The sequence below is a fragment of the Dendrobates tinctorius genome, unplaced genomic scaffold (assembly GCF_039654945.1).
Source record: "Dendrobates tinctorius isolate UK_male_01 unplaced genomic scaffold, ASM3965494v1 ptg000032l, whole genome shotgun sequence".
Classification (NCBI taxonomy): domain Eukaryota; kingdom Metazoa; phylum Chordata; class Amphibia; order Anura; family Dendrobatidae; genus Dendrobates; species Dendrobates tinctorius.
Genome location: NW_027361700.1, coordinates 15,142,651 through 15,159,244, shown reverse-complemented (window position 1 = coordinate 15,159,244; position 16,594 = coordinate 15,142,651). Strand labels below are relative to the sequence as shown.

Here is a 16,594-nt window from a genome sequence, read left to right as displayed (position 1 = left end):
CCTGCACTCCCCTGAGTCAGTGTCCCTAACACTCCTAACGTTCCCTATACAGGCTCCTCACCTGTCGCCGATCAGGATACCTGTCACCCTAGCACACCTTACACCTATTCCTTACTAGGGAGCTTGGTGGCGCAGGCACTGGCCCCACCGCTGTACTAACACCAACATGAGGAAAAGTGACAAACAGGGAAACACTTAGCTTTGCTCTGATGCACTTGCTCCTGGCAGCAGAGTCCAACACTTGAGTGCATCTTCCTCCCACCGTGTCCAACACCTGGGTGCAGCATTACAGCAACAGCATCCAGCACCTGAGTGCAGCTGTCCAGCAACAGTGTCCAGCACCTGAGTGCAACTGTCCAGTAACGGAGTCCAGCACCTGAGTGCAACTTCCAGCAACAGAGTCCAGCAACTGAGCGCAGCTCTACACCATAGCCGCCACTCCACCAAGCTTTGCAAGAATTCTTCACTGACACCATAGCTGCCACTCCACCATGCTTTACACGAACTCCTCGCTGACACCATAGCTGCCACTCCAGGACTCAGACTGAGCTGCCCTGGACTCTCTTCAGCTCCTTGCTTCAACCAGGATGGTTGGAAAAGACCAACAATATCACCAACGTGAGTGAGCACAACTGACACACCTTTATTGAGTAAACACACCTGTTAGTGATTCCCATGCAATTGCACTAACCACCACCGGGGGGCAAAACTATCTCTAAGCACACCAGTGCAATGATCATACTGGCCACTGGGGGGCAAAACTATCTCTAAGCACACCAGTGCAATGATCATACTGGCCACTGGGGGGCAAAACTATCTCTAAGCACAAAGCTTAGAGAGAGAAAAATAAAAGGTTATCAGTGCTCTTATCTGACATGATCCCGCATGGATCATGACAGTACCCTCCCCTTAATGAGGGGCCTCTGGACCCTCAAAACCGCTCCTGATCAGGAACTACCTACAGAGGGGACGCCCAGATCCAGAGTTCACCCCAGCAACCACCTGCACTTCAGGTTTATGACAAACGCACCGCTGGTATTGGCAATATAAGTTCCGGAGGCACCACACATCTCCAAAGCGCCGTCCTGGGGAACGAGATATATATTTGTATGTTTGATATGAGCTGGTAAGACTTCACAACACACTTCCACTAGATGTTTTTTGGTGGGACCCATACACACTCGTTCACACACAGGTCTGGACCTGAACGTTTATTGCCACACAATCGTTTGTCAATATTCGGGGAACTCTCTCTGGGATTGACAACAGAGGCGTCCCCCTGTGTCATCACACTCACACCCCCGCACTCCACCAAGGGGTACACCACCCCCCAAGCCTTTCCACCACGAGGACTGCGCCTCCAGGGTTGGCTAATGGCGAGGGTAGAGACTTGCCCCTACTCCCCCGCAGCGCACCTGCTGCTCACACCGGAGAGGGAGGGGCCTGGGATATGCAGGAAAAATACACTCCCTGGTCGCCTTCCTCCACACGACCAGGAGGGGGCGGCTTCTTCGGTGGTATGGAAGATTGGGCGTGAGCCCCGCGGACCATATCACCAGTCTGCTCACTACAGGGAAGCGCCCCTTCACCTCGGGGAACCCCAGACAGCACCATGGGAACACCAACTCCACACTCCTGCCTGGGTACGTCCAACTGTATGAGCAAGTACCGCTCCCAGCAGGGACTCTAGGGGGCTTCTTTTTTCAGAGCCGCAATTTGATTTTCTGGTTGTGCCAGGGGGAAGGCCCCAGACCCCGATTACTGCTGCTGGAACTGCTTCAACACACCATGCAGCTCCTCACTCACCCTAGTGAGGCCCAGCAGCAATTGATCACGTCTGAAAATGGCCAAAGGCTCACCAGAGAAAATGTATGGTTGGTGATAATGTCACGTGCCCCGTCCTGTGTGACACGGCCAGCAGCGGTAACTAATAAAACAGGACACGGCACATGTACCGTATTTTCCGCTTTGTAAGACGCACTTTTTTTGCCAAAATTTGGGGGGAAAACGGGTGCGTCTTACAAAGCGGACATGCCTTACCTAGGCTGTGATCGGGGGCGTCCGGCGGTTGCTGGCCGCTGCTGCGGGTGTGTCCGGTGCCGCGTTGTGTGCCCGTCGATGCCCGGGGCTCTGCCAACATTGTGCAACAGGCCAGAGCCCCGGCATTTCCTCGGTTCCCTGTGTGCCGGTAAAAAGATGGCCGCCGGCGCGTGCGCAGATGGGATCTCGGGACCCAGTTCTCGAGAGATGAGATTTGAAATCTCATCTCTCGAGAGCTGGGTCCCGAGATCCCATCTGCGCACGCGCCGGCAGCCATTTTCCCTGGGTTCCCTGTGTGCGCGCGGTGGTGCCTGTAAAAAAATGGCCGCCGCGCGTGCGCAGATGGGATCTCGGGACCCAGCTCTCGAGAGATGAGATTTCAAATCTCATCTCTCGAGAACTGGGTCCCGAGATCCCATCTGCGCACGCGCCGGCGGCCATCTTTTTTTTTTACCGGCACTTCAGCGCACGTATACAGGGAACTGCTGGGGCTCTGGTCTGTCGAACAATGTCGGCAGAGCCCCGGGCATCGATGGGCACACAACGCCGCACCGGAGGCACCCGCAGCATCGGCCTGCAACAGCCGGACAAGTGGAGAAACCTGCAGCATCACTCCACGCCTGCCTCCTCCAGGAGCGAGCCTGGGACCCCGCTACATCGCAGCCACCAACCCCGGTAAGCAATAAGATGCAAGGATTATAAGAGGCACCACCATTTTATTAAAAAATATTTTTTTCTTATTTTTCTCCTCAAAAATTGTGGTGCGTCTTATAAAGTGAAAAATACGGTAATTGTCCAGTGTGACACCGCCCGCAGGCCAGTAACTAATACAAGACTGTCACGGCCCCTCACCACCCGGCGCGCTCCTGCTTTGCAGCGCGTCCCCGCTCCCGGCCTCCGGCTTCCGCGGCGTCGGGCACCTGCTCACAGCCTTACTCCCGGCGCACAGCCTCCTGGGTAGCGTGACACGCTGGCCCCTGCCCCCATCATGGCGGCGCCCACCACTACATATGCTTGGCGTCGGGACAGGTAAGACGCCTGATTATCGTATACGGTGACTCTGCTCCGTGCAGCGTTTGCTGTGTCCTCAGGCCATGGACATTATGAGTATTTGGTTATGCCCTTTGGGTTGTGCAACTCACCTGCAGTATTTCAAGAACTCGTTAATGATGTTTTTCGAGACCTTCTCTACTGCTGTGTCGTAGTCTACCTAGACGACATCTTGGTCTTCTCCTCCGATCTGACCTCACATCGTCGAGACGTTCGCCAAGTCCTCCAACGTCTCAAGAGAGAACCACCTTTTTGCCAAGTTGGAGAAGTGCCTCTTTGAGCAGACTTCATTGCCTTTTCTTGGTTACATCGTCTCGAGCTCGGGATTAGAGATGGATCCTGAAAAAGTCTCGGCAGTTCTCAATTGGCCTCGTCCTCTCGGAGTTAAGGCCATTCAACGGTTTTGGGTTTTGCCAATTATTACAGGCAATTTGTCCCTCATTTTTCTTCCTTGACTAAACCCATCTCAGCTCTGGTCCGCAAAGGAGCCGATCCCAAGCATTGGCCCTCTGATGCAGAGGCGGCCTTTGAGGCCCTGAAGCAGGAATTCACTAAATCTCCTGTACTCCATCGCCCGGACGCCAGTAGGCCATTCATCCTCGAAGTTGACGGATCTGCGGTAGGAGCTGGAGCAGTTCTTCTGCAAAAGTCCTCCTCGGGTCGCACTCTCACTTGCGGATTCTTTTCTAAAGCTTTTTCCGCTCCTGAACGTAATTATGCCATGGGAGATAGAGAACTCTTGGCCATAAAAATGGCTCTTGAAGAATGGCGCCATCTTCTCGAGGGTGCCCTTCATTCGTTCATCATTTTTACAGATCACAAAAATTTGGCCTATCTTCGGTCCGCCCAAAGGCTCAACCCACGGCAAGCCAGATGGTCACTCTTTTGAAATATTTGACTTCGAACTCCACTTCCGACCTGGGGAGAAGAACATCAAGGCAGATGCCCTTTCACGGTCATTCCTGTCTGTCGACAAGGAGTAGGGTCCAATCCATCTCATCGACCCTGCCAAGATCCTTACCATGGCCTCATTAAGCCTGGTCTCTCTACCATCTGGTAGGATGTTTGTTCGAAGTGGAGATAGATCCAAGGTTCTCCCCTGGAGTCACTCATCAAAATTTTCCAGTCAGGCTGGAATTAGAAATACTCTCTCGCTTGTCTCCCGCCATTACTGGTGGCCTTCGCTTCGCAAGGACGTTCAAGATTTCATCGCCTCCTGTCCTTCTTGCGCTCGGAACAAGGTTCCTCGACATCCTCCTCCGGGACTCCTGCATCCGTTACAAGTACCTGCCAACCCATGGACTCATATTGCCATGGATTTCGTCACTGATTTGCCTCCCTCTTCTAAATGTACAGTGATACTGGTGGTAGTGGATCGATTTTCCAAAATGGCCCACTTCATCGCTCTGCCTGGTTTGCCTACCGCTCTCGAGTTGGCGAAGATCTTTCTGCTTCACGTTTTTCGCCTCCATGGGTTCCCTCAGCATATTGTCTCAGATCGAGGGATTCAATTTACCTCCCGTTTTTGGTGAGCTCTTTGCGGATTGCTGAAGATAACCTTGGACTTCTCCTGAGCCTATCACCTCCAGTCGAATGGCCAAGTCGAGCGAGTCAACCAAGCGCTAACATCTTATCTTCGGCATTTTTCCAATGCTCCCCAAGACGACTGGGTCTCTCTTCTTCCTTGGGCGGAATTCGCCTACAACAATCATCCAAGTGAAGCCTCTACCAAGTCTCCCTTTTTTGTGGTTTTTGGTCAACACCCCGGCATTCCCCTTCCCGTATCCCCTACCTCGGGTGTACCGGCAGCGGATTCCTTGTCTGTGGACTTCTCTCAGATTTGGAGGGAGACCAAAGTAGCTCTTGAGAGGGCCAGTCTCAGAATGAAGCGGTATGCCGACAAGAGACGGCTGGACGCTCCTCCATATCCATAAAGTTTGGTTAGCTTCCCGGCATATCAGGTTGAAAATCCCCTCCTACAAGTTAGGTCCACGCTACATTGGCCCCTTTAAGGTCTTAAGTCGCGTTAACGACGTGGCCTACAAGTTGAGATTACCCGCCTCACTAAAGATTCCCAACACTTTCCATGTATCTCTCCTTAAGCCAGCAGTGTTTAGCCACTTCCACCCTGCACCCTCCCAAATCTCCCAACCATGTAGCTCTAATAACACCTTTGAGGTACGGGATATTTTGGCTATGAAGACTGTTAAAGGAAAGAATCTGTTTTTGATTGATTGGAAGGATTTTGGTCCCGAGGAGAGATCATGGGAGCCCCAGGAGAATATTAATGCTCCGCGCATTATGAGACAGTTTCTCTCCAATGTTGGGAGGAGGGGGCGTAAAGGGGGGGTACTGTCACGGCCCCTCACCTCTCTGCGCGCTCCACCCGGCGCACTTCTGCTTTGCAGCGCGTCCCCGCGCCCGGCCTCCGGCTTCGACGGCGTCGGGCACCTGCTCACAGCCCTACTCCCGGCGCACAGCCTCCTGGGTAGCGTGACGCGCTGGCCCCGCCCCCAACATGGCGGCGCCCACCGCTACATATGCTTGGCGTCGGGACAGGTAACACGCCTGATTATCGTATATGATGACTCTGCTCCGTGCGGCGTTTGCTGTGTCCTCAGGCCCTGCTCTTGTGTTTCTGTCTGCGTTGTGCTTCACCTCCTTTTACCTCGTATCTGCCCTCTGTCTGCGCAGCCTCTGCCTTTGCCCTCTGTGCTCAGGGTTCCTTGCCTCCCCGACTGAGTTCCTCTGTCCGTTTCCTGCCTCCATCCTGTCCCACACCGCTCCCACTTGTTGTTCGTTCTCTCTCTCTCCTTATACTTCATTGTGTTTCTTCTCTAATTGCAGCCTCCAGCTTTCGTTACCCCTGGCTCTCCAGTCCGGTGCCTTGCTAGGCCCCTGTGTGTTTCAGTGTCTACTCTACGGATACTTCTGTGCCTCCTTACCCGTCTATTTGCCCAGTCGCCCCTTTGGTTCCAGCTGTCGCGGTTCTATCCCCTGGGGGTCTGTCCTTAATGCTCACTGTATAGGGGGCGGTCTTCACCTGGGCGCTCGCCCTCGGGGGCTCTGGAGCCGTGACCCAGAGGGTCCACTTTCGGGTACCTTTTCTGTCCTCTTTCGTACTAGCAGCAGCCGTAACAAAGACACAAGGGAAAGGGAATAACAGTTACAACGGTGGGCCCTGCGATAGGGAACGGGGGACGTGGAGACCTCCTGCACTCCCCTGAGTCAGTGTCCCTAACACTCCTAACGTCCCCTATACAGGCTCGTCACCTGTCGCCGATCAGGATATCTGTCACCCTAGCACACCCTACACCTATTCCTTACTAGGGAGCTGGGTGGCGCAGGCACTGGCCCCACCGCTGTACTAACACCAACATGAGGAAAAGTGACAAACAGGGAAACACTTAGCTTTGCTCTGATGCACTTGCTCCTGGCAACAGAGTCCAACACCTGAGTGCATCTTCCTCCCACCGTGTCCAACACATGGGGGCAGCATTACAGCAACAGCGTCCAGCACCCGAGTGCCACCTTGGAGCAACAGAGTCCAGCACCTGAGTGCAGCTGTCCAGTAACAGTGTCCAGCACCTGAGTGCAACTGTCCGGCAACAGAGTCCAGCACCTGAGTGCAGCTTCCAGCAACAGAGTCCAGCAACTAAGCGCAGCTCTACACCATAGCCTCCACTCCACCAAGCTTTGCAAGAACTCTTCACTGACACCATAGCTGCCACTCCACCGTGCTTTGCAAGAACTCCTTGCTGACACCATAGCTGCCACTCCAGGACTCAGACTGAGCTGCCCTGGACTCTCCTCAGCTCCTTGCTTCACCCAGGATGGTTGGAAAAGACCAACAATATCACCAACGTGAGTGAGCACAACTGACACACCTTTATTGAGTAAACACACCTGTTAGTGATTCCCGTGCAATTACACTAACCACCACCGGGGGCAAAACTATCACTAAAAACACCAGTGCAATGACCACACTGGCCACAAAGGGCAAAACTGTCTCTAAGCACACCAGTGCAATGACCATATTGGCCAAAGGGGGCAAAACTATCTCTAAGCACAAAGCTTAGAGAGAGAGAAAAAAAAGGTTACCAGTGCTCTTATCTGACATGATCCCACATGGATCATGACACCCGGCACTTGTAATACTGACTTCTCCCTGTTCCTGCACAGTTCCGATGTCTTTTGCGTCTCCTGACTCTGACATCTAAGGGCAGAGGACGCGATGGCGTTACTACTGTGTGCCCTCTGCACTGAGCAGTCACAGTGCAGAGATCCAGAAGACGGCGATGCTGAGAAGTCCGGACCTGTGGCCAGCGAGGAGAGGTACAGTATTTCTTTTTTTTTGTTGCATGGAGCAATATATGGGGCCCATGCTTCTGTATGGAGCAATATATGGGGCCCATGATTTTGTATGGAGCAATATATGGGGTCCATGCTTCTGTATGGAGCAATATATGTGGCCCATTTGCCTGTGTGGAGCAATATATGGGGCCCATTCGCTTGTATGGAGCAATATATGGGGCCCATTATTCTGTATGCAGGTTTATCAGGCCCATTATTCTGCATGAAGCAATATATGGGGCTCATACTGTATGGAGGACTGTGGTGCCCATAATACTGTATGGAGGACTATGTGGTGCCTATAATATTGAATGGAGGACTATGTGGCAGTGGCGTATCTAGGGGGGGGCAGCCGGGGCATTTGCCCCGGGCGCAGCCAGCAGGGGGGCGCAGTTGGGCCGCCTAATGCAGCAGTCCGCAGTATCCTCCCTGGTGGCTGCATTCTGCCGCCCCCCCTGGCCTGGGAGTCAGTGGTTCTCTGTGTCAGCTGTCACGCTGACAGCCGGCGCAGAGAAGGAGCGCGTGCCGGCTCCCACGGAGCAATTGTACTGGCGTCTGTATAGATGCCAGTGAAATTGCAGCTCTGACCGCTGGGTCAGAGCGACATTAGCAGAGTGATCAGGTCATGTGATCACGCTGCTGACGTCACTCCCCGGCGCCCAGAGAGAACCCTGGTGGTAAGTGTGCTCCACTGTGGAGCTGAAGAACCATCGAAGATGGGAGATGGGGGGATTTGTAGAGGGGATGGGGATTAATGTGTGGGGGGATTTGTAGAGGGCATGGGGGTTAATGAATGGGGATGGGGGTTGATATGTGGGGGGGTTAATGAATGGGGATGGGGGTGAATGAATTGGGATGGGGTTAATGTGTGGAGGGGCTAATGAATGGGGATGGGGGTTAATGTGTGGGGGCGTTAATGAGTGGGGATAAGGGGTAATGTGTGGGGGGATTAATGAATGGGGATGGGGGTTAATGTGTCTGGGGGTTAATGAGTGGGGATGGGGTTAATGTGTGGGGGTATTTGGGGTGGGGATGGGGGTTATTTAATGTGTGGGGGGATTTTGAGTGGTGATGGGGGTTGATGAGTGGGGATTGGGTTAATGTGTGGGGGGATTTGGAGGGGGGGGCGCCGAACCGAATTCTTGCCCCGGGTGCTAGTAAGCCTAGATACGCCTCTGCTATGTGGTGCCCATAACACTGAATGGAAGACTATGTGGTGCCCATAACACTGAGTGGAGGACTATACTGTCCGGTCTAAAATTAAAACTTTTCATTCTTCTCTCCACGGCACACGCTGCAAGGGTTCTGAGCTATTGTAGAATTTACAATACATATCACTCATATAATGTAAAAAGTAAGTGAAATCTTTGGCATTGTACTGTATATTTCTCTGCCGTATCTGTGCATCGTGAATCAAGGTATGTGTTAAAGGGGTCCACTGAGACTCTTTCGCGCAGGGTTCACGAAAACCTGGAGCCAGCCCTGCCTTCTACTGTAGATCATGTAATAATTGTTTGATATAATTGATATATCACTTTTAAGCATGGTTCTAAAACTCTACACTTATTTTCAAGCTTCCTTAGTCTTTCTTGGAACAAAGTGGAGGAAATCCAAAATATCCAAAGTCTGAGAAATCTACAGTTCTTGGACATATCCCATAATTTGATTAGGAAGCTTGATGCACGTGAGTCAGTCACAACTTCCACCCTCATGTATAAAAGTTATACATCAGATGTCCAATAGCAATAAAATGTGGCATTTCTTACAAGTAGCTGTTTTTTTTCTCTGTACAGGTGAATTACCTCAAAGTCTTGTTTTCTTGGACCTCACTGGAAATCCTTGCACCAAGGCAAAAGACTACAGGTGACCTCTAAATCCATAACTAAGCTATGTGACACAAGTCACGTCCTTGAATATGTGGTTCTAAGAAACCGCCCCACTCTTATCTGTGGGTTGTTTCTGGTATTGCGGCTAATCTCAATTTTATGCTTAAAGATGAGCTGCAATAACAAATTCAGTCCATGTACAATAGTGTGCATGCAAGAGGAAATATGAGTCAACAGATGAATAAGGTAAAAAATCTTACAATCTTTATTAGAATATGTAGAAAAACATCATATCAAAAATATGGTAGATAAAATGACAACACCACGGGGTAGATGCAGCTCACCCAGGGTAATGCCCACTCCCCAATGCCTTTTAGAGCAAAAAATACATGCAGTATATGTATGAACAAGTACACAGCAAGTGCAATTATAGACTAGCATGTCAGAAAGTAGTGCCCAGAAAAACACCATGGGATACAGATAGATGGCGATCGCATGAGAACGGCCTAAGCAGCGCAATATCTTACCCAGGTGTAGGCAGGAGCGGGATGACCCCAGGGCCAGGTAGGGGAAAGCCCGACGCGCGTTTCGCGTGGAAAGACCACGCTTTCTCAAGGGAAGACTTCCCTTGAGAAAGCGTGGTCTTTCCACGCGAAACGCGCGTCGGGCTTTCCCCTACCTGGCCCTGGGGTCATCCCGCTCCTGCCTACACCTGGGTAAGATATTGCGCTACTTAGGCCGTTCTCATGCGATCGCCATCTATCTGTATCCCATGGTGTTTTTCTGGGCACTACTTTCTGACATGCTAGTCTATAATTGCACTTGCTGTGTACTTGTTCATACATATACTGCATGTATTTTTTGCTCTAAAAGGCATTGGGGAGTGGGCATTACCCTGGGTGAGCTGCGTCTACCCCGTGGTGTTGTCATTTTATCTACCATATTTTTGATATGATGTTTTTCTACATATTCTAATAAAGATTGTAAGATTTTTTACCTTATTCATCTGTTGACTCATATTTCCTCTTGCATGCATATTTGTTGGAGTGGGTGTCCCTTTTCTCAGGGGGAACACAATATATCTCCCTTTTTGTGACACATAGGATGTCACTGAGGCATGTGTATCTAACATGTACAATAGTGGTGCTGGAAAAAAACCCCAAAAAAAACATGAGACTGCTTTAATAATCTCACACTATTCAAAATAAAACTCTACACAAAATGTATGCCTTCAGCTAGGAACTTTGGTGACCTTTCTCACATCAGCGCTACACACTTCAGGAGCAAAATCACGCTCCTGTCTCAATGTGTTCCAGCTGGCGCGGAGACTGGTTGCATCACTGATCTCCAAACCATCTGGATCATCATGGGACATGCCCCATTAATGGATCATCATCAGACAGGTGAGGAATATGCTGTTTTATTATTTATTTTTATTTACAGTGGGACATGGGCATAGATTTTCAGAAAGGCGAGTATAACTTTGCTTTATTTTTATTTTTTTGTGAATACATTTGTAAACCGAGTAGGGAGTTTTCATTTCAAATAAAGGACTTTATTCTTGCTATATTTTTAATACAATCTGACTATCTTATAGATACCTCTCCATTACTAACCTGTGGGCTTGATGTCAACTGACATAAACCCTAAAGTTATTACCTCACTTGCCACTGCACCAGGGCAAGAGGGAAGAGCCGAGCAAAGAGCCAGAATTGGCGCATCTAATATATGTGCCTTTTTTGAGTGGCTGTGGGCTCCTATGTTTAGGCTGGGGAGGGCCAATATCTGTGGCCCCTTCTGAGACTGAGGATATCAGCTCCCAGCTGTCTGCTTTAGCTTGGCTGGTTGTCAAAAATGGGAGGGGCGGACCCTACGCTGTTTTAAAAAAAAATTATCTAAATAATTCAAAAATACAGTGTGGGAAGGCCTCTATTTATTCAGTCTCCCATGACAGCACCAATGAGAGAGGGGATCGGCCCTTCAGGGACAGGAAACCTACAGACATAAAAGGGTGGCACCTCTCTCCCCCATCAGTTGGTTTCCTGTCCCTGACAGGTGAACCTCTTTAGACATACCTGTGGAAGGTAGAAGATTGAAGATATGCCCAGGCCCTGCTGGCCGACTCAGGCAGCGAGGGTCCCCTGCCTCAGCCTGTCCGATGTCCTGGAAGCACCACAGTGGGTCCAGGGGGCTGCACATGTAAGCGATAGCACGCAAGCAGCCTCCGGGTAGGAGAGCTGGCTTGAAGGTGGTCTGTCGCCAGGGTGTAAGTAAATATGCAGCTGCGGTGGTGTACGGCCTCTGGGTCCGCGGCTGGGCTTGTGGCAGTGAGTCCTCTGGCGACCGGGCGGGCCCGGGTGACCAGGGGCAGAATTCAGCAGGGTGTGCTCTCAGCGTCCGGGGGCGTGCGCTGTGTTTCCGGCGCAACCTCGGTGACGCGGCCAGGGGCATGCGCGGTGAGGTCGAGGGCGCGCCCGAGTGACTTGTCAGGGCGGGCCTCGTTGAAGTGGCTGGGGTGCACATTGGAACGCAGCCGGGTCGCGCCCTTATGACGTGGCCAGGGCGATGTCGGGAGATACGGCGGCCGCAGCGGTGAGTCTGGGGGCGTGGTTCCTGGGGTTGTGGGCAGTGGCACCCGGAGACAGAGTGCTGCGGGTTGGACCATAGGGGTCAAGGGCTTGAGCCAGGTGGGTGGGTCGCCGCGCGTGCATGTGCCAGGGGCGTGGTCGTGACGATAGGGGCACAGCCGGCAGTCTGCAATGGAAACACCGGGCAGACCAAACGGACGACCTGCTGGCCCCTGTCGGGGGCGGCGCCAGATTAGGGGAGGAGCCGGAAATATTTAAGAAGCCAGGACAAGAGCCAGGTGATTCTAGACCCATATTCCGGCAAGGACATGGAGTCACCAGAGCAGCAGCAGCAGAGTGAAACCTGTTATGAATGGGTCACCGAGGAGGAACAACAAAAAGCTAAGTCCCAGAAAACCAGAGAGGTTGGTAACTATGCAGATTGCAGATCCCTGATCTTAACCACACAACTAACAGTAGCAGTGGAGCGTTCCTACGATGTTCCTAGACGCCTCGTCACCACCGGAGGACTACATAAACCTAAAGCAAGAAAAGGGAAAACTAACTGCCCCAGAGCAGACCCCAAAGGAATAGACAGCCCCCACACATGTATTGACGGTGAAGCAAGATGAAAACACAAACACAGGCAGGAAAATAGGCTGAGCAAACGATGGGGCCCGACTAACTAGAAAGGACAGGCAAGGAAAGCCACTGTCTGCAATCTGCCAAAAAACCCTACCAAAATAATGTCCAACACGTCTGATAGCAAAATTAACCCTGAAGTCACTAGACTTCTCCCACTATATCAGCACTCTGAAATATTCTGAAACAGAGCTAAAAGAGGCCAATCTAATAAGGGACAAAAAAGGCAAATTGGCAAATACAGATAAACAGGAGTGGAAGTTCAGCATAGCCCCAGCAGGGGCAAGCTGACCACACAAGAAACTGAATTGACCAACAAGCGCAAGTGTGAACATTAGCAAAAAACAAACTTAACTTGAGAAGACTGGAAGAGAGCTGAAGTCCCAGACCTGAGAAGCAGACTTAATCACCAGCACCAGGATAGGGCGTCGGCTGTCTTATATCCAGTCTGATACTCCAGAGATCCAATCGTTATCCTCCTCATCAGGTGGCAGATCACTACCACTTAAACCAACCTCACTACCTCCTGTCACCACCAGAGGGAGAACGGAAGGAAAACTCTCAACTGGTGGAGCAGAAAATGAGCTCATAACAGAAACCCAGCCGCGACCGCGTAGGGACGCAGGAGGTGGTCGTATGGGTGAAAGTCCAGTCAGAGGAGTTCCAGCAGACTGGATGAGTCTCCAGCCCCTAAGGAGGATCCTTCAGCTGAGAGATGCCCCCACACGGTATTCAGGTATCATTCAGTTACACGTCGCTGGTAAGTGATTTTTCTGAAAGTTCGCTAGGTGATGTGTTTTTCCCCTTATTTTTCTGTTGGGGAAGAAATGTACCGCTAAAACTAAGCACAAGGAGTGTGTGGTTTGAGCCCTACTACCAGATTCCTATGGGAAAAGACTGCCAACCATGCATTCAGCAGATGGTAGCGGAGGAAACACCAGACTTTGTGTCCAGCTTGAGAGACATTGTTAGGGCGGAGGTTAGGGAGTCAGTGAGATCCCTTTCCCAAGAAGGTGTTCGGAGAGATAGGAGAACCAGGTCCCCAATATCAGATAGTGACAGCGACTCAGGGGAGATTGTGTCAGCTTCTTCTGGTTCGACTTCATCATCGGAGGCCCGGTCGAGCCGTTCCTGCTTTCCACTCGATCAATTAAACAAGCTAGTAAAGGCGGTCAATAGTACAATAGGCATAGTAGAGCCCCGGCCTGAGAAGTCTATGCAGGATGTGATGTTTGGAGGGTTGGACCAAAGAGTTCGTAGATCTTTTTCCCTAAAGTCCGTTCTCTCATCTTGTGTGAGTAGAAGAGACCAGAGAGAAAAGGTTCCCTACCACCTGCCTTTAAAAGAAGATACCCATTCGAGGAATCGGTCTTATCTTCATGGGATAAAGCCCCGAAGCTGGATGCAGCAGTTTCTAAGGCATCCAGAAAAGCCTCCCTGCCATTTGAGGATATGGGGAATTTAAAGGATCCGTTAGACAGAAAAGCTGATACTTTTCTGAAAGGCGCCTGAGAAATGTCGGTGGGGTCCCTTAGACCAGCGGTGGCTGCTACCTGCACAGCCAGGTCTTTGATGGTCTGGTTGGACCAATTGGAATCCCAACTAAAAGGCAGAGCCTCCAGGGGTTTTTTTATCTGATGGATCAGCGGACTCGGTCAGATTAGCCGCAAGAGCAGTGGTACTTTCAAATGCAGCACGGAGAGCCTTGTGGCTAAAATATTGGCTGGGTAACATTCAGGCCAAATCAAAGTTATGCAGTATTCCTTGTGAGGGAGATCACTTGTTCGTGCAAGTATTGGACTAGTTCTTGGAGAAGGCAGGCGACAGTAAGAAGTCTCCTAGCCTGGCGGGTCCCTCCCATGGTCGTTCCTTCAGCAGGAAGAGGTTCAGCCGCAGAAAGTCATCTAGAGATAAGACTAGATGGGGCGACGGGAGAAAGACAGGTAGAGGGTACATGTTTAGTTCCTCTCAGGACCACAAAAAACCAGCCCAATGACTGCTGGCCCAGGTAGGGGGGGGGGGAGGCTTTTCAGCCTTCTACCTGGCCTGGTCAAGAATTTCGAACATTGTGGATTCACAATATTATCTGTGCAGGACTTAAATTAGAGTTCCGAGAGATTCCTCAAGATAGGGTCATGATAACTCCCATTCATTCCTCACTAGCAGAGCAACAAGCTCTAGAGTTGGAAGTTTAGGAACTTTGTCACAAAGCAGTCTTGGTGGAGGTTCCTGTGTCAGAGAGAGGAAGGGGTTTTTACTCTCCACTCTTCTTAATAAAGAAACCGGATGGTTCTTATCGGACCATTATTAATTTGAGAGGTCTGAATAAATTCTTGATGGTGCGTTTCTTTAACCCCTTTCTGACATGAAACGTACTATCCCTTCCACGGTACTGGGCCCAGTCCATATGACCGGGGACGGGATAGTACGTCTAAACGATCAGTGGCGCTCCCGGGGAGGGGCGCAGCTGATTGCTGCCGGGTGTCAGCTGATTATCACAGCTGACACCCGGCACTATGTCTGTCCGTAACGACCCGCCCTATAAAACTGTCCCACTAGTTAACCCCTTTAGTGAACCACTTAAAAAATAAAAATAAAAAACAAAGCAAAAAACAATGCTTTATCATCATACTGCCGAACAAAAAGTGCAATAACGCGCAATCAAAAAGACGGCTATAAATAACCATGGTACCGCTGAAAACGTCATCTTGTCCTGCAAAAATGAGCTGCCACACAGCATCATCAGCGAAAAAATAAAAAGTTATAGCTCGCAGAATAAAGCGATGCAAAAATAATTATTTTTTATATAATAATAATAATAAATTTTATTTCTATAGCGCCGACATATTCCGCAGCACTTTACATTTCAGAGGGGATTTGTACAGACAATAGACATTACAGCATAACAATAATCACATACAGTAGATTATAACAAATACCAAGAGGAAAGAGGGCCCTGCTCGTAAGCTTACAGTCTATGAGGAAAGAGGTAGACACGAAAGGTGGGTGGTAACAGTTGCCCTGATTATATGGACCAGCCATAATAAGTGTGTAACAGTACAAACACAGAGGGCTAATGGATGCATAAAGCATGTGGGAACATAATGCGGGGAATCTGGTTATGGTAAAACTTTTGGCTGTGCCACACAGGGATAGATTAGGTTAATGTGTTGAGGCGATAGGCCAGTCTGAATAAATGCGTTTTCAGGGCACGCTTAAAATTGTGGGGATTGGGGACTAATCGTATTGACCTGGGAAGTGCATTCCAAAGAATTGGCGCAGCACGTGTAAAGTCTTGGAGACGGGAGTGGGAGGTTCTGACTATTGAGGATGCTAACCTCAGGTCATCAGCAGAACGGAGAGCGCGGGTAGGGTGGTATACTGAAATAAGGGAGGAGATGTAGGGTCGTGCTGAGCTATGGAGGGCTTTGTGGGTGAGGGTAATAAGTTTATACTGAATTCTGGAGTGGATGGGTAGCCAGTGTAATGACTGGCGCAAGGTAGAGGCATCGGTGTAACGATTGGTGAGGAATATGAGCCTGGCTGCAGCATTCAAGACAGATTGGAGAGGGGAGAGTTTGGTAAGAGGGAGACCGATTAGAAGAGAGTTACAATAGTTGAGACGAGAATGAATGAAACAGAGTTTTTGCAGAGTCAAAAGTAAGAAAAGGTTGAATTACAGAAATGTTTTTGAGGTGCAGATGACAAGAGCGAGCCAGTGATCGAATGTGGGGGGCAAAGGAAAGCTCGGACTCAAGTATGACCCCAAGACAGCGGGCCTGTTGCTGGGGAGTAATAGTGGAAGCACACACAGAAATGGCAATGTCGGGTATAGGTACATTAGTAGAGGGAGGAAACACCAGGAGTTCAGTCTTTGACAGGTTCAGTTTCAGATATAGTGAGGACATGATATTAGACACAGCGGTTAGACAACTGCCGGTGTTTTCTAGAAAGGCTGGCGTGATGTCAGGAGAAGAAGCGTATAATTGGGTGTCATCAGCATAGAGATGGTACTGGAAACCAAATCTACTGATTGTTTGACCAATAGGGGCAGTGTACAAGGAGAAGAGGAGGAGGCCTAGAACCAATCCTTGAGGAACCCCAACAGTAAGGGGA

General features: G+C 50.4%; 1 protein-coding gene across 1 annotated transcript in view; it reads left to right on the top strand.

Moving 5' to 3' along the window:
• LRRC46 (leucine rich repeat containing 46) overlaps positions 1-16,594 on the top strand; it is a 53,842-nt gene that overhangs the window by 12,609 nt on the left and 24,639 nt on the right. The window contains exons 5-6 of the mRNA XM_073572472.1: positions 9,018-9,127; positions 9,237-9,306. Of these exons, the coding sequence (XP_073428573.1) occupies positions 9,018-9,127; positions 9,237-9,306 (180 nt within the window). The remainder of the gene's footprint in view (positions 1-9,017; positions 9,128-9,236; positions 9,307-16,594) is intronic.